Source organism: Strongylocentrotus purpuratus, unplaced genomic scaffold (genome assembly GCF_000002235.5).
Source record: "Strongylocentrotus purpuratus isolate Spur 01 unplaced genomic scaffold, Spur_5.0 spur5_scaffold_9, whole genome shotgun sequence".
Classification (NCBI taxonomy): Eukaryota; Metazoa; Echinodermata; class Echinoidea; order Camarodonta; family Strongylocentrotidae; genus Strongylocentrotus; species Strongylocentrotus purpuratus.
The window spans coordinates 26,719,384-26,737,583 of record NW_022145615.1 but is presented as its reverse complement, the minus strand read 5'-3'; the positions used below and the strand labels follow the sequence as shown (position 1 = coordinate 26,737,583).

At 39.0% G+C, this 18,200-nt stretch overlaps 1 protein-coding gene across 1 annotated transcript; it reads right to left on the bottom strand.

The window, feature by feature from the left end:
- Positions 1 to 12,055: 12,055 nt before the first annotated feature.
- Positions 12,056 to 17,753, bottom strand: LOC115920617. The gene is made up of 5 exons (XM_030976796.1): positions 17,685 to 17,753; positions 16,463 to 16,657; positions 14,284 to 14,495; positions 13,438 to 13,560; positions 12,056 to 12,901 (listed from the first exon to the last, which is right to left on the bottom strand). Exons 2-5 carry the CDS (start codon positions 16,651 to 16,653, stop codon positions 12,333 to 12,335), a joined length of 1,095 nt encoding a protein of 364 aa, XP_030832656.1. The 5' UTR covers positions 16,654 to 16,657; positions 17,685 to 17,753; the 3' UTR covers positions 12,056 to 12,332.
- Positions 17,754 to 18,200: the final 447 nt, after the last annotated feature.

Genomic DNA, 18,200 nt, shown 5'->3' with positions numbered 1-18,200 from the left:
GGAGGTGTTTTAAACTCTCATAAAAATATCCCTGTACAAAGGTGGATTGGCATATACGTTTACGTTACTACCAGGTGAGTGGTTAACACCAGATTATCTATAGTTCCATGCGCTCCTATTTTCATTTGCCAAAATTGTAGTATTCACACTAACTTGAACATAACAATTATAAAAAAATGTTTACAAAAACATTGAATGCAAAATAATTTCTCAATTAATAGAATCAATTGAATTATGAAAAATTGAAACAAATTGTGGCAGTTTATTTATATATCTACCCGTCTTTTGACAAGAATATACATAAAGTCTGGCATACGACTAAATCAAAAGAAACGCCCCCTTCTTAGCCATACATCAGTATAAGAGCTCTGGAATAATGAGTTATTTTTTCTCGAGGGAAAGTTCGTAAATAGGCCTACCCTGTTTTTAATTTTGGTGCTATTACAATTGATGTTGTTGTTATCTTAGAACCACTTTCAACCGCTTCTGGGGGCTCCGCCCCCTGGACCCAACACCAAATTGCGTCCTGCCAGTGTCACAAATAAGGTATACAATTTATTGCCCAAAACCCAAATTGCCCAAATGCTCATCTGACGACAATAATTACCCAAAACCCCTGAGCTTCAGGGGCTCCGCCCCCTGTCCCCATGCCAATTCGTGACCTGCCAGTGTCACAAATAAGGTATAAAATCATGCTCATCTGACAGTAATTTATTACCCACAACCCCTGAGCTTCCGGGGGCTCCGCCCCCTGGACTCCACGCCAATTCCTGACCTGCCTGTGTCACAAATTGATATAAAACTATGCTCATCTGACCGTTATTTATTGCTCCCTGGACCCCACACCAATTCGTGACCTGCCAGTGTCACAAATAAGGTATAAAATATGCACATCTGACGATAATTTAATGTATAAAGCTCCTGAGCTTCTGGGGGCTACGCCCCCTGGACCCAACACCAATTTGTGTCCTGCCAGTGTCACAAATAAGGTATAAAATCATTTTGGTGCTATTACATTATTGATGTTGTTGTTATCTTAGAACCACTTTCAATGATAATGGTTCTCTCAATATGGCTATAAACAAACAGGTTAATCAAGCCAGGAGAGTATGGGGTTTTCAGAACTTAGACTGTATTAAAATATGTGATAGAAAATTCCTTAAAAGCTTGCTTAAACTTAACCGTGGCACTGCAAACTGTATGCTTTATGGCGAAGTTGGTAGATTTGTTTTAGCTAGTAAAGTGGAGAAACGTATCAATTTTGGGGGCGAGGATTAGTCAGGGTAAAACATGTAAGCTTTCATACATTATTTATAGTCTGTTACGTAAGCTACATGAAAGTTGTGATTTTGAATCAAGGTGGATTGTGAAATTTAAAAGTATCCTAGACAAGAGTGGAATGTCAAACTTGTGGGTCGAGGACTCCCCCTTGAACCTTGGTTGGGTTAAGTCAAGTTTAAAGATATCGTTTATGCTTTAATTATAGGCTTTTTAAACAGGAAGGTAGTTTGGAGAACTATTTGTTGAAATTGGACGTAGGTCATGGCAGTGGCGGGTCTAGGGGGCCGGGGGTGGGGCCGTCCCCCCCCCCCCCTGGCAGAAAAAAGAAGGGGAAAAAAGAAGGGAAAAAAGGGGGGGAAGGAAAAAAAAGAAGGAAATAAAAGGGAAAAGATATCAAAGGTATCAAAATATGCTCATCTGACCGTAATTAAATGCCTAAAACCCCTTGACTTCCGGTGGCTCTGCCCCCTGGACCCCACCTAGGGCCCTATTGCGGACGGCTGGATGCTAATCTGACCGCAATGTAATGCTTAAAACCCCTGAGCTTCTGAGGTCTCGGCCCCTGGAGCTCACGCTAAATAGTGTCCTGCCAGTGTCACAAAATACTAATAAGGTAACAAAATATGTTCATCTGACCGTAATTAAATGCCTAAAACCCCTAAGTTTCCGGGGCTCCACCCCCTCGATCCCACCAGGGACCCTAAGGCGGGCCCTGCATGCTTGTCTGACCGTTATAAAATTCCTAAAACCCCTGAGCTTCTGGGGGCTCCGCCCCCTGGCCCCCACGCAATTTAGTTACCTGCCAGTGTCGCAAATAAGGTATAAAATTATGCTCTTCTGACGATAAATTATTGATGTATAATCCTCTGAGCTTCTTGGGGCTCCGCCCCCTGGACCCAACACCAATTTGTGTCCTGCCAGTGTCACAAATAAGGTATAAAATCATGCTCATCTAACAGTAATTTATTGACCAAAACCCCTGAGCTTCCGGGGCTACGCCCCCTGTCCCCACGCCAATTCGTGACCTGCCAGTGTCACAAATAAGGTATAAAATTATGATCATCTGACAGTTATGTATTACCCACAACCCCTGAGCTTCCGGGGGCTCCGCCCCCTGGACCCCACGCCAATTCCTGTCCTGCCAGTGTCACAAATTGATATAAAACTATGCTCATCTGACCGTATTTTATTGCCCCCTGGACTCCACACCAATTCGTGACCTGCCAGTGTCACAAATAAGGTATAAAATATGTACATCTGACGATAATTTAATGTATAAAACCCCTGAGCTTCTGAGGGCTCCGCCCCCTGGACCCAACACCAATTTGTGTCCTGCCAGTGTCACAAATACTGTATGAAAAAAAATTCTGACCGTTATTTTTTGCCCAAAACCCCTGCTCATCTGATGATAATTTAATGTATAAAACCCCTGAGCTTCTGGGGGCTCCGCCCCCTGGACCCAACACCAAATTGCGTCCTGCCAGTGTCACAAATAAGGTATAGGCCTACAATTTATTTCCCAAAACCCAAATTGCCCAAATGCTCATCTGACGACAATAATTGCCCAAAACCCCTGAGCTTCAGGGGCTCCGCCCCCTGTCCCCACGCCAATTCGTGACCTGCCAGTGTCACAAATAAGGTATTAAATCATGCTCATCTGACAGTAATTTATTACCCACAACCCCTGAGCTTCCGGGGGCTCCGCCCCCTGGACCCCACGCCAATCGGCGTGATCTAGCTTTCCCAAATACGGCCAGGGCTAATTATTGGTCTACCATAAGATTACGAAACTCAACCAAAACTTTCTAAATTGATGAATTGTATATTTTGATTGTATATCATTTAATTAAAATTCTGCCATTTCTTTGACGTGTATACTTTTAATCTGTTTCTCTTGCACATTCGCGCTGCAACACTCACAATTCAACTTAAAATTTGCCAACTTTAAAAACTTGTTGAAATGTATAGTACTGTCATGATTAAGACATATCGCCCATCACATGAAGTTACCCAGCTAGCTACCTATATTTCACGATTGTGCAATCGGGTCTTTTTTCGGTCTTCTTCTTTTTTTATATACATACGATATACTATTATACTTCACCAAGCTCCCTCTAGATAATTATTTCTCTGAAATCTGATTAAATATCCATTTGAAACATTTCTCATTTCCCGTTGCAATTTTCTACCAGTCCATAGGCCTACATAGCCACGATATAAGGACTTCCTCTTAATGTTATCAAGTTGTACAGCATTTATGTACAAGCGCGTAGCCAGGATTTCCTTTTAGGGGGCGGCAGTGAGCACGCAAAGCGTGCGAATCACTTACAGAGCGCGCGTAGGGGGTTGGTGCAGGGAGGGGGGGGGGGGGGAGTTTCATCAAACTATAAGAGAAAGAAGACGATTCGTTGGACCGTTCTCGACTCTTAATCCTTTTTTTAATTAAGTTCCCCTTCCTCCGCGCGTAGCGCGGAAGCTCTGAAGTTTCATGAGATTATTATAGAAAGAAGACGATTCGTTGTACCATTCTCGATCGACTCTTAATCCTTGTCTGAATTCAGTTCCCCCCCCCCCCTCTCTCTCTCTCCCGCGCGAAGCGCGGAAGCTTTGACGTTTCATAAATTATTAGAGAAAGAAGACGATTTGTTGTACCGTTCTCGACTCTTAATCCTTATCTGAATTCAGTTCCCCCTCCCCTCCCGCGCAAAGCGTGGAAGCTTTGACGTTTCATTAATTCATTATAAGAAAGAAGACGATTCGTTGTACCGTTCTCGACTCTTAATCCTTTTTCTTCCTACGTCTAGCTCTTCCTTTCTTCTTTTTTTCTCTCTCTTTTTTTTTTTTTGGCTGGCGTTTTAGGGGGGGGCGATAAATAATGCAAGCTATAGGAAACCCGTTTACTTTCTAGATCTTCACTTTCAGACACTGTACGTTGAGTGAGTGACTGACTTATTTTTTTCTTTGGTAATAACAAGTTCAAGTTCAGTTTCAAGAACATGCATAACATGAGCCTTGTCTACATCAAATAACCTACTACTTGTAATGGCCAAAATTAAACTGATTGAATCTTCGTGCAGCACAAAACACTTCCATTCGGTACAAGGCCGGTCTGCTAAATCAGACTTTTTACCAAAAGGATTGCAATCCCTATAAGTCGATTCGACAACTTACGGTCGTTATTTTCCCACAAAAAGACTTTTCCAAGCCCTTTCTTTTTTAGGAAAGTTCTAAATTTAGTATCATCTTTCAAATACCGATGACATTTTAATAACCATAGTGCCCTTTGGTAAGGCATTAATCCTCATTACCAGGTCCATCGCGGAGAGGACCTAAATCCGTCGGTCTTCTGGTTGCTAATTACTAACGAGCATTAATTTTATGCTTTTAGCAGTCAGGTAAAATAACCACCAGTTAACTACAACTACTATTCTTTGGCCTGCAAAATGATGGGACATAGTACCTTTAAAGGAATATTTTTGGACCAAATAACTCGATATCAATAATAGGAGAAATCGACCCAACACCAATTTGTGTCCTGCCAGTGTCACAAATAAGGTATAAAATCATGCTCATCTAACAGTAATTTATTGACCAAAACCCCTGAGCTTCCGGGGCTACGCCCCCTGTCCCCACGCCAATTCGTGACCTGCCAGTGTCACAAATAAGGTATAAAATTATGATCATCTGACAGTTATGTATTACCCACAACCCCTGAGCTTCCGGGGGCTCCGCCCCCTGGACCCCACGCCAATTCCTGTCCTGCCAGTGTCACAAATTGATATAAAACTATGCTCATCTGACCGTATTTTATTGCCCCCTGGACTCCACACCAATTCGTGACCTGCCAGTGTCACAAATAAGGTATAAAATATGTACATCTGACGATAATTTAATGTATAAAACCCCTGAGCTTCTGAGGGCTCCGCCCCCTGGACCCAACACCAATTTGTGTCCTGCCAGTGTCACAAATACTGTATGAAAAAAAATTCTGACCGTTATTTTTTGCCCAAAACCCCTGCTCATCTGATGATAATTTAATGTATAAAACCCCTGAGCTTCTGGGGGCTCCGCCCCCTGGACCCAACACCAAATTGCGTCCTGCCAGTGTCACAAATAAGGTATAGGCCTACAATTTATTTCCCAAAACCCAAATTGCCCAAATGCTCATCTGACGACAATAATTGCCCAAAACCCCTGAGCTTCAGGGGCTCCGCCCCCTGTCCCCACGCCAATTCGTGACCTGCCAGTGTCACAAATAAGGTATTAAATCATGCTCATCTGACAGTAATTTATTACCCACAACCCCTGAGCTTCCGGGGGCTCCGCCCCCTGGACCCCACGCCAATCGGCGTGATCTAGCTTTCCCAAATACGGCCAGGGCTAATTATTGGTCTACCATAAGATTACGAAACTCAACCAAAACTTTCTAAATTGATGAATTGTATATTTTGATTGTATATCATTTAATTAAAATTCTGCCATTTCTTTGACGTGTATACTTTTAATCTGTTTCTCTTGCACATTCGCGCTGCAACACTCACAATTCAACTTAAAATTTGCCAACTTTAAAAACTTGTTGAAATGTATAGTACTGTCATGATTAAGACATATCGCCCATCACATGAAGTTACCCAGCTAGCTACCTATATTTCACGATTGTGCAATCGGGTCTTTTTTCGGTCTTCTTCTTTTTTTATATACATACGATATACTATTATACTTCACCAAGCTCCCTCTAGATAATTATTTCTCTGAAATCTGATTAAATATCCATTTGAAACATTTCTCATTTCCCGTTGCAATTTTCTACCAGTCCATAGGCCTACATAGCCACGATATAAGGACTTCCTCTTAATGTTATCAAGTTGTACAGCATTTATGTACAAGCGCGTAGCCAGGATTTCCTTTTAGGGGGCGGCAGTGAGCACGCAAAGCGTGCGAATCACTTACAGAGCGCGCGTAGGGGGTTGGTGCAGGGAGGGGGGGGGGGGAGTTTCATCAAACTATAAGAGAAAGAAGACGATTCGTTGGACCGTTCTCGACTCTTAATCCTTTTTTTAATTAAGTTCCCCTTCCTCCGCGCGTAGCGCGGAAGCTCTGAAGTTTCATGAGATTATTATAGAAAGAAGACGATTCGTTGTACCATTCTCGATCGACTCTTAATCCTTGTCTGAATTCAGTTCCCCCCCCCCCCTCTCTCTCTCCCGCGCGAAGCGCGGAAGCTTTGACGTTTCATAAATTATTAGAGAAAGAAGACGATTTGTTGTACCGTTCTCGACTCTTAATCCTTATCTGAATTCAGTTCCCCCTCCCCTCCCGCGCAAAGCGTGGAAGCTTTGACGTTTCATTAATTCATTATAAGAAAGAAGACGATTCGTTGTACCGTTCTCGACTCTTAATCCTTTTTCTTCCTACGTCTAGCTCTTCCTTTCTTCTTTTTTTCTCTCTCTTTTTTTTTTTTTTTGGCTGGCGTTTTAGGGGGGGGCGATAAATAATGCAAGCTATAGGAAACCCGTTTACTTTCTAGATCTTCACTTTCAGACACTGTACGTTGAGTGAGTGACTGACTTATTTTTTTCTTTGGTAATAACAAGTTCAAGTTCAGTTTCAAGAACATGCATAACATGAGCCTTGTCTACATCAAATAACCTACTACTTGTAATGGCCAAAATTAAACTGATTGAATCTTCGTGCAGCACAAAACACTTCCATTCGGTACAAGGCCGGTCTGCTAAATCAGACTTTTTACCAAAAGGATTGCAATCCCTATAAGTCGATTCGACAACTTACGGTCGTTATTTTCCCACAAAAAGACTTTTCCAAGCCCTTTCTTTTTTAGGAAAGTTCTAAATTTAGTATCATCTTTCAAATACCGATGACATTTTAATAACCATAGTGCCCTTTGGTAAGGCATTAATCCTCATTACCAGGTCCATCGCGGAGAGGACCTAAATCCGTCGGTCTTCTGGTTGCTAATTACTAACGAGCATTAATTTTATGCTTTTAGCAGTCAGGTAAAATAACCACCAGTTAACTACAACTACTATTCTTTGGCCTGCAAAATGATGGGACATAGTACCTTTAAAGGAATATTTTTGGACCAAATAACTCGATATCAATAATAGGAGAAATCGAGAAAATACAAGAGATGTCACACAAATCTACATATAGCACATATTTTCAGTTTAATGCACATAACATTACTATATCAAATCAATACAATACAATACAAAATAAATACCAAAATTATATTTTGGTAGCAGTAACTTAATGCCACAGATAGTAAAATAAATATTAAAAAAACAGAACATGCATAATTTGTATCGTTTAATTTCTAGTTTAATGCAATTTAAATTACAGATACAAAATTAAAATCACATTATTATTCAGAATTATTATATATAGTACTGTTGGAAAATATGCTGTATTAAGCATACATTTGATCCAATTGTGTGAAATTACAGGCCAGGGTCACGGTCCCATTAGTCACATCTTGCTCATTGAGCTAGAATTCTTAATCTCATATTCTTCAAGTGACTCTCATAATATATTTATTAACAATAACATAGCTAATCTGCACAAAGCACCTAGAGAGGAAGCCCATCTGCTCTAAATTAAGGGCTGTCATAAACATTGAAATATTTACTTCCTAGTATACCAGATACCCACAAAAGTGGAGAGTGGTCAACTTTGTTAAATGTTTTGCTAAGTTCATTAATGTCGACACTGGAACTCATGAAATGTGAACAATGTGATCTAAATTAATCACGTATCCATGGGAATATGACATCTCTATGTACAATATACGTGCAATATTCATGATACTACTACTAGTACTCTGTTTTGTCACTATTTTATACAACATATAATAAGAAACAATGGTCGAATGTCTCTGACCCTAAGGCCACGTAACAAAGCGTAACGAGTTTCTTGTCTGGACTAAAACAATAATGGAGGCAGCGCTTTACTATTTACTATTTTTTCTATTTTCTCCCAAGATGGCCACCGTATGATAAATATGGATTGTCAAGGTATATTTAAATAATTTATTGACATATATTGAGCTATTTGAGTATACTGATTCAATGTTACAAAACAAATGGTTTGTATAATTTTAGTCCACTTGCTAAGCAAGTTCAAAATCAGAAACAGTGAAACATGTACAATGTGTTCAGCTTAAATTAGCAATAGGAGCTACTCAAACAAAATGTACTACATCATAGCCCTTTTTTTTTTTCTTCTTCTTCTGAATAGTAAATACATGTAGTTAAAAAAAAGGGGGCGGCGGACAAAAAGGAGGCGGTGGGGACGACAGTTTTTGTTATTTGGCCTAATATATTGTTGTAATTTACTAATTTTAACACCCTATAGGCGTAATGAGCAAAAACTTGTTGGGGGCCAGAAGAAAATCCCAGCTTTTCAGCAGTCCCCTCCATGACCAACCTGTTTTATATGCCTATTGTACACTGTGGACCAATTACAAATATACTGTTTCATTGTTTTACTATGTACAATGCAATCCCATGTACTTTATTTATTTTGTTGGAAATGGAAATAAACGAAATGAAATGAAATGAAAAAAAAAAAATCCGCATCATCACGATGCGGCGGGAGAGCGTCTTCCAAAATAGGGGGGGGGGGGTGCAACAACAAAAAAGGGTCACTTTCTGGAAAAAAGGGGCACCTAAAAAGGGAAACCTTAACAATAACATAAACCATCTTTTAGATATCGGATACCCTTACATAGTCATGATTGTGATTACACTACCAGGGAAAATATCAATATGTGTTTCTTTCTTTACACGGTACATGTACAATATACTGCTTAATTAAACTTATACTTTGCAGTTGGGTGTGATGGTCTGAATATTAATTTTCGAACGAGCGAAGCGATCGAGCAAAACTTTTAAAGATTTGTGAGGTCCCAGTGCGAAAAAAATTACATCTTTTAAAGAATTAAGACAAAAAACAAACCCAGATGAGTATTAAGTACAATCTAATGAAGAAAGACTGAAAAGTTCTTTTATAAGTAACATAATCGTACCATCTATAAATGCAAGCGAGTGTAGCGAGCGAGCTCTATCGAAAAAATAAAGAAAAAGGGGCTCTAAGTCGCCTTGAATTAGGGGTGCATGTTATGTAGAAAGGAAAAGTAGGCACTTGTCCTATGTAAAAAAAAAAATTAAAAAAAGAAGCTTTTTCAGGGGGTATCTGAAAGAGTAGGGGCACCGGGAGTGCCGCCTTTGGCATAATGGGCAAAAGTACTTGAAAAAAAAAACCGGAAAATCATGTAATTTCAGCAATATTCATAAATCACTGGTATCGAATTACAAATAAACCACATTTGATTTTATTTGGGGTCAACTGCCCCCCCCCCCCATGTGTACGCCAGTGCTCACTCACGCTCAGAACACATGAGTGAAACCTCAACCAACTTGATGTGGGGTCGCTGTTATTAAGTAACACACTGATTAGAAATTAGCTAGATTAATCTTTAAAACAGAACAGGAACATTGAAAAGGTATAGTCTAGCTAATGTAGACTCTTCTCATTGATGCTTCAGATTTGTTCATATAGCTAGTGTTTATTGATCGTTAATATAGACCAAACTGCCATTCAAGCTTTGCCATTGAGAAGTGTTACAAAAGAACATGTGTGATCCAATGTCTGACAGTAGGCCTACGTACATGCACCGATATAAGTAAGCTTACAAATAAACAAAAAACATCAAAACGGAATTCAAGGTTTGAAAACAATTTATAGTATACACTACGTGACATTTGAAAACAAGGAAATAATTTTTCCCCCGATTGTGCTTAGAGCATACACCATCAGACATTACACTCTGTTATGTGGAGATGGTTTTGAATGCTTCTCCAGTCATAACTGGTTTTATCCATACTGAAAGACTGTGTAATTACTCATAATTATTAGTAATTTACTTCGTAATAGAGTCGGACTTTGATGCCAATGTAGAAAAGCATATCGAAATCGGTTGTTCAAAATGAGCATACCATGCGAGGATCCTGTTGCTAAAGAACCTGATGATACTGAACAACGCCAGATCGATTCTGCTCTGGGCCGTTTTACCTCTGTCAACGATGCAAATGAAGACGTGGTCCAATCGAAGAGCAGGCATGGGAAAATCTTGGAGCCAGAAAAGATATTTGATTTCTTTGTTTGCAATCATGAGTCTAATAAAGAGCAAGCGAGCAGAATCAACGGGGAAATGGAGAAACTCGGCCTGCGAGGGTATATCTATGAAAGAGACATGATTGCGGGGCAGTATAAACTCCCAGCTTATGAACAAACCATTCCGACCACCAAAAGTATTATACTTCTGATTTCAACGGAAGCTCTCACGTGTGACGATTTTAAGCGTAAAATGCACGCACCCAGTAACTTGAACGTAATTCCTATTTACATAGGCCTTTCCAAGGAGAAATATCCAAGACTTCTTCGACATCATTTTGGAATCCAGTATACGAATGATGCAAACTTCTGGTATCAAATTCACAAAGCGATCACAACAAGACCTATGAAAGACAGCGAAAGTTCCACGGAGGTAAACCGATCAAAACTTTTTAACAAAGAGCCCTTATCTCAGGCTTCGCCATTACCAAGAAAAAGCAAAAACCCGATCAAGAATTCTTCGCCTAGTTCAAAACAGAAGCCAGAGAAGAAGTGGTGGCCTTTTCGCTCGAAGCAGAACGGGGAGAAGGAAATTCCGCTGTCTATTCAAATGCAAACGATCAGAACAAAAGGGGAAGCTTTGGATGATGAAGCAAGCAATAGGTAATTATACTACAAGTCATGATGACAAGACCTTTACCAAATCAACAACAGAGTGAACAGACCAGACAAAATAATACCCTACCCATAATGGCCAAGCATAGGTTGGTATGGAGATGCGACTCGGTATTAGCCTTTAAGGTTTTCCATGATCTGGTGGTGCCTCATGTTATGTCTTTATCTCGACATTTTCGGGACATGATGTTGTTAAAATTCTGGAGAGAGATGTGTATTTTGTGTACTTTGTTATGTATAGCGCCTTGAGTATAAGTTATAAGATAAGTGCGCTTTATAAGTATTCATTATTATTATTGGCAAGGCCGACGTAAGGTATTTAGATTCCTCTTTGTTGGTATATTCCATTTGCAACACCCCAGGATTATCCTGTCCATGCAGTATCATACACATATGTGTGAACCAATGTATATACTCTGAGTACAGGTAGGCTACATGCACCGATAATTAAGTTTACAAACAAACAACAAATTCCCAAAACTGAATTTAAGGTTTGAAAAGGAAAGATTTTATTGAGTTTCAGAAATGATAGCAGACACGTACTACACGACATGTGAGAACAAGGAAATCATTCATGACAATACATTAATGAACTGACATTCAGATATGTGTAAAATACTAATTAGTTCACAGATACATGTATAACCGTCCATGATGGTTTGTGTCGAGTGATTGGTACACGATACATGAAATGCATCACAGATTAGCATACACTAAATTCATTTCATATTTGATATAAATCATGGAAATGGCTGAACTTAGAATATTTCCTAGGAATACATAAGCCTCTTGGGGCAAGTTGAAAGACATGTACATGAATAATATAAATTGATTACAAATAAATTTCAATGATATCGAAATAATAATTGTATAAATTTTATTGCAGTACAGATTGTTGTCATAAATGAAGTAAACTAGATACAAAGAGGAACTTAAACACAGCTCTACCCACCAGGGCCCAATCAGTTATATCTGACTATCCTACTAATGATTGCTAACAAGTTTTGTAGAATAAAAAGTGTTAGTATTGCATGATATATATGAGTAGCATTGTAACACAGCTCTAGTCTACAGGAACCAAACAAATATGGAGTCCTGATAATACTAATGATATCAATCGTAATTGTAATAACAAAAATAATAATAATGATGATAATAATAATTATGATAATAATGCTAATAATTAAAATTAAAAATTTGTTATCATTTATATGGCAGAAAATTATATTTCTTTATCTCAGCCATCACTTCAATATTTTCGTACACATGTAATGTGCTTGGCTACTGCCAACGGGTTTCGTGATTGAATCCACTTGAAACCCTGCATCCTTGAGAAACTCTGTGGCTTTCTCTCGCCCCCAACATGTTCCTAACCCCACACTGCCCTCAAAGAACAGAGATATAGCCAGACAATGGAATAGACTCATGGTATACAACATAGAACAATACTCATTTGAAGCATTCTCTGAATGCTTGGTCTTGCAGTCTATATCTATCATGGAAAAGACACCATCTGGTTTGAGGATACGGTTCAAGGCCAACAAAACCTTGTCAGCATGCGCAAGATCATGGATGACATTAAATGTGTAGATGTAATCAATCGTATTGTTCCAATCATCAGGTATGCATGCTGCATCCTCACGGATAAACTCTACGTTGGTAAGGCCTTTTTCCTTGGCCCGTTCTTTTCCATAGTTTATTGCCTCTTGTGAGATATCCAGTCCTACAACGGTGCTGTTTGGATAGCTCTCTGCAAAAGCAAGTGAGGCCAATCCTCTCCCGCAACCCAGATCCAATATTCTGATACCAGACTCTGAATGACACAAAAACAATGAAAGATCATCTCATATATAACAAAAGGCACTGTTGACATTACTCCCCCCCCCCAAAAAAAAAAAAAAAAAAAAAAAATCACTGATCTAGTGATGCATTTTCATTTCTTCATCATACATGTAGCATACAATGAATTAATGCAATAGGTGCGTTTGGCCAAAAACCTCTGTTTCATAATTCAAACTTATACAAGCTGTAAGTATAGATTCCAAACTTAGTACAAATACCTCATTTTGTTTTCTTTTTCTATTGATCCTTATAGCCTATAACCATACTGTCACCAGTCTAGGCACACCCATTTTGTAGCATGCTTAACACGGCTGAAACCTTAACTTGATTCTATTCTTTAACCTTTGGAAAGAAACTGTTAAGCCTCTTGACGCTGTTATAGGATTATGCAGAAGAATGGAGTGTGACGTATTAAAAATATATCAGAAGTATCTAAGTAAATAAAATTCTAGTCAGAACATACAGAGTCATTTAATTTAATTTGTTCTTAAAATCAGTGTGACTTACTCATTCGTTCTTCTATTTGAGGCATGGACGGTATAAAATCTTGGACCAGATGTTGCAGAACCCATATACTGCTATGATTAGACATCACGGTATGAAAATCTGTGTATTCTGAGTATGACAGTCCTGCAAAGACAAAATGTGCAATTTTAATGGTTAATTCCCAGCAAATCGGGTTAACAAAATTCCTGGATTGTTTTCCCTGATGGAGTTTCAATATTCCAGGATCATTATTTAAACATATTCAGAAACTACTTCCACTCAAATCATCCAGTAGGATGTTGTTTAGACACAAGGACAACTGGGAATCCTAAATCATTTCTTCTTTTTTCTTTTCTTTTTTTGTTTCGGAGGGGGGGGGGGGGGACTTGAGTGACCCATGCCATGTGACACTAAACTAAGATCTTAGGTCCTTGGAACCTTTCATGCGGACAAATCACTGTAGCTAATATTAACCTTCAAGATAAAGACCAATACGTCATGCGATTGCAATGTGAAAGAAACGTTGTGGAATCGATCAGAAAAGGTTGATCATCTAGCATATAAGTATTGGTGTGTACTGCAAGGTTCTGGAATCATCAAAATGATAAGAAAAAATGGCCAAGTCTTGATAAAGTAACAAGCACTGTACCGGTACACAGAAAGATGTATATGAGACCACACAAATTGGGTCCCATTTTCAACGAAAATATCATGGGTCTGTCTTTTCGAAATTTCGAAATTTTTCGGGTGTTTTGTATGAGGGTTGAACAACACGTAGTATGAACAGCGTCATACATACTGTCTTCCTTGAGTGGACTTTATCAACAATTTTCACTGTACCATGGACTTGCCCGGTAATATATTTACCTTGTGGGCCATCTTTCTTGAGACAATCTAACAGCTTTTTGTAGACTGCACCATACATGGTTAAGTCTGTGAGTGTGACTGCTAAATTACTATCACTACTACCAGACTGGAAGAACGTTATACGATGAGGGGGGAGACTGTATTTTTCTGTCTCGGGGTTGATGTCGACGATGTCAGCTGCAACCATCACTCCAAGCCATTCTTTCACATACCTTAAATGAAGAAAAAGTGGACTCTGTTTGCAAATCGTAAATAAATCATTCAGTGTACTTTTGAAAAAACATTATATTGCAACATATTTTAAATGCCTTTTGTTCAATAAATTCCATCTCTTACATTGGATGGTATGTCACAATATACAAACATAGAATTGTACGCATATTTTTTCCTTCACACCCAGATTTTGACATATTGTTAAACATGGTTGTTGTTGTTGTTTTGCAGTAGCGGATCCGGGGGGCACAGGGGGCACGTGCCCCCCCCCCCCGGCCAAAAAAAATATGTTAAAATCAGCCCTAAATTCGCCCAAAATGTACGGAAAAACAGGGACGTCCCCCCCCCCGGCCAATTTTTTTTTAACAATTTATTAAATATATATATATATATGTACAGTACGTCCCAGAAAAAACGAAACCGAGAAGTATCGATGTTTTATCATAACTTAATCACAACTATAATTAATGAATGATACATATTTAGAAAGGTTAGAGTCTTCTCTTTCACGTGATGCTACTCAGATAATGCATATTTCACGCATGAGTGATTAAAAGCAATTTGAAGGAAGGAACCAAAAAGTAATTTGGCGGGCGGTATCAGAATTTCAAAGAAAAATTCATATTTCTAGAAAGTTCATTTTCTGCTCTTTCATATGATACCTCAATAAAGAAAAATGAACCAGGAATAATAAAGTTCTGTTTGTTTAAAGTAGCCCTTAGATTTTCATAATTTTAACAAACGAATTCGTTTTCACTGGGTGCCTGCCGTAGCAAAAAGCAGATTTAACAAAAGACTTAACTCCGTTTCGTTGACAATCAGCCATGCATGAAGACTCTTTTCTACGGCTGATTGTCAACGAAACGGAGTTAAGTCTTTTGTTAATTTCGTTTATTGATACGGCAGTGAAAACGAATTCGTTTAATAAAATTATGGAAATGCAAGCACTGCTTTAAACAAACAGAACTTTGTCATTCCTCGCTCATTTTTCCTGATTCAGGTGTCATATGAAAGGGCAGAAACTCAACTTTCTAGAAATGTGAATTTTTCTTCGAAATTCAGATACCGCCCGCCAAATGTCTTTTTGGTTTCCTTCCTTCAAATTGCTTTTTATCACTCATGCGTGAAATATGCATTATCTGAGTAGCATCACATGAAAGAGAAGACTTTATAAGACGATGACGTAGATCCTAATCAAATGATTGGTTGAAAGCGTACACGTGACCAGGCATTTATTTTGCCTAACGCGTAATTTGGTAATGACCGGTCATTACCCAGTGGTAATGACCGGTCATTACCACATCTAGCTAAAATTAGCGCAAAATAAGCGCGACACAAGTCAGAGGTCTAATATTAGACGCGCGCAAGGCAAGGTACGCCTCAATTTGCGCTTATTTTAAACAATGGGTCATTTAAATGAGAATTTAAACCATGGGTTAGATTTAAACCTCCTTTGTGAATTCGGAACTTTGAGTTTGAGATGAGAGCGATTGATCAAATAACAAGGATCCACGTTATAATTTTATAAAACAAATAATACACATCATTTTGTTCGAGCATTAGTATAATTTCCCACACTCGGTACCTTTGAAAAAGTCTAACACGCCCTTGGCTATCGCCTCGGGCGTGTTAGACTTTTCCAAAGGTACCTTGTGTGGGTAATTCTTACTAATACCCTCACTGCTGTGTATTATTTGTATACTAATTACCTTTCTAAATATGTATCATTCATTAATTATAGTTGTGATTAAGTTATGATAGAACATCGATACTTCTCGGTTTCGTTTTTTTCTGGGACGCACTGTATATATATGCAAATGGCTGACCTAAAAAGGTGACCTAAAAAGGTGACCTTAACCCCCCGCCTCAACGGAGCAAAAATGTCAAATTAAAACAAATTGTGACCAAAAAAAAAAAAAAAATCTCGCCAGAGAGAACGTTGGATGGATCACACCTTCATCACTACCTTTCCTTCAGCCCGGCTGTATCAGCAATTTCCTTGACAGTCCTCTCCTCATCCTTCAGCTTTATAAGAGCATCAAAGAGACCCGATTGAATTCCTAGAGACGTTGAAAGGGAGACAAACCCATGGATTACTAGGGTGCTGAATCTCTTCTCAAACTGATCATGAGTCTCTTTCTCTCCTGCTTCAGCCATACTTCTGAAAAGAAAGAGAAGTGCATACCGTAGTATATGATGGTTATTGATGACAAAACAAAACAAAAATCTAATGTATAGATTCTAATGGTACACAAAACTTTCCTGTATGGTCCAAATTCAGATTCAAGCTCTAAAAACAGCCACTATTTACAACAGTGCTCGATTGACAATAGTTTTGTGTCATCAGAGTTACTGGTTTTACAATTACACTTCTGAAACGACCTAAGCCAGAAATGTTAATGACAGGAAAATTCTGTCACCTGTTAACATTGGCTGTTTTTCAGTGTTCTTGATTATAGAGATACTCTATTTGTATTGCTCAGATGATGCACCTTCAAACAAGGGGAAAAGAAGTATGATCTTAAATAAGCCCCCCCCCCCCTCCTTCTCCTTTCCTGACATGCCTGGATGGCTGGATATCCTAATCCTCCTACCCCCTAGGCTAAGTGAAACTGAAAGGCCTAGAAATATCAACAGCAGATGACACTACCAAGCTCCAGGAAGACCTAAACAGATGGGCTTAAGGTCTGGTCAAACCTCAGGCAGATGAAATTCAACCCTAAACAATGCCACACCATGAGAATCCACAGGAAAAGACATCCTTGGAGTTGAAGAATTGTTTGAAGTTTCCAGCGAAGCATACTTAGGAACGACTCAGCTGGAAGCCACACATTGAGGCAGTGATGTCGGCGGGGGGGAGGCGGGGGGGGGGGGGAGGCGGGGGGGGGGGGGCGAGGGGGCGATTGATATCAATATCATAAAAATATTATCACCAAGTTACAAGTATAGTTTGGATTGCCCTTTGACTTGAGTAGGTGCTCATTCGAAGTGGATGCTTGTTAAGTTTTTGGTAAACATGTTGTAACTGCAGTTCAAGTAAAAATAATACAGTTACTTAGTTAAACAATATAAATTGAAGGCGTCGGCGTCGGAGCTCCCTGGAGTTACATACGTATCACTACAGCTTGTATAAGTAGTAGTAGTAGTACTGTAGTAGACTACTCATACTATTACAGTTTTAAACTTACCAATTTGATTCAGCTTCCAAGGCAATAGCTTCACTTCTCTAGAGCTGTATGATTTGTTTTCAGATTCGGTATCTATAATAGCTCAGCTCGCGCTCGCGTCATTGGCCTCGATCGAAGTACTACTACAAAGCAGGGAGGTGTTTTAAACTCTCATAAAAATATCCCTGTACAAAGGTGGATAATTGGCATGTACGTTTACGTTACTACCAGGTCAGTGGTTACCACCAGATTATCTATAGTTCCATGCGCTCTTATTTTCATTTGCCAAAATTGTAGTATTCACAGTAACTTGAACATTACAATTATAAAAAAAATGTTTACAAAAACGTTGAATGCAAAATAGTTTCTCAATTAATAGAATCAATTGAATTATGAAAAATTGAAACAAATTGTGGCAGTTTATTTATATATCTACCCGTCTTTTGACAAGAATATACATAAAGTCTGGCATACGACTAATTCAAAAGCAACGCCCCCTTCTTAGCCATACATCAGTATAAGAGCTCTGGAATAATG

Excerpts from the sequence above, each read along its gene's own strand:
- LOC115920617 (XM_030976796.1), bottom strand. The coding sequence starts at position 16,653 with ATGGCTGAAGCAGGAGAGAAAGAGACTCATGATCAGTTTGAGAAGAGA. Across the intron at positions 13,561-14,283 it reads CAAGAAAGATGGCCCACAAG|GACTGTCATACTCAGAATAC; the intron begins GTAAATATATTA and ends TTGTCTTTGCAG. Across the intron at positions 12,902-13,437 it reads TCAAATAGAAGAACGAATGA|AGTCTGGTATCAGAATATTG; the intron begins GTAAGTCACACT and ends TGTGTCATTCAG.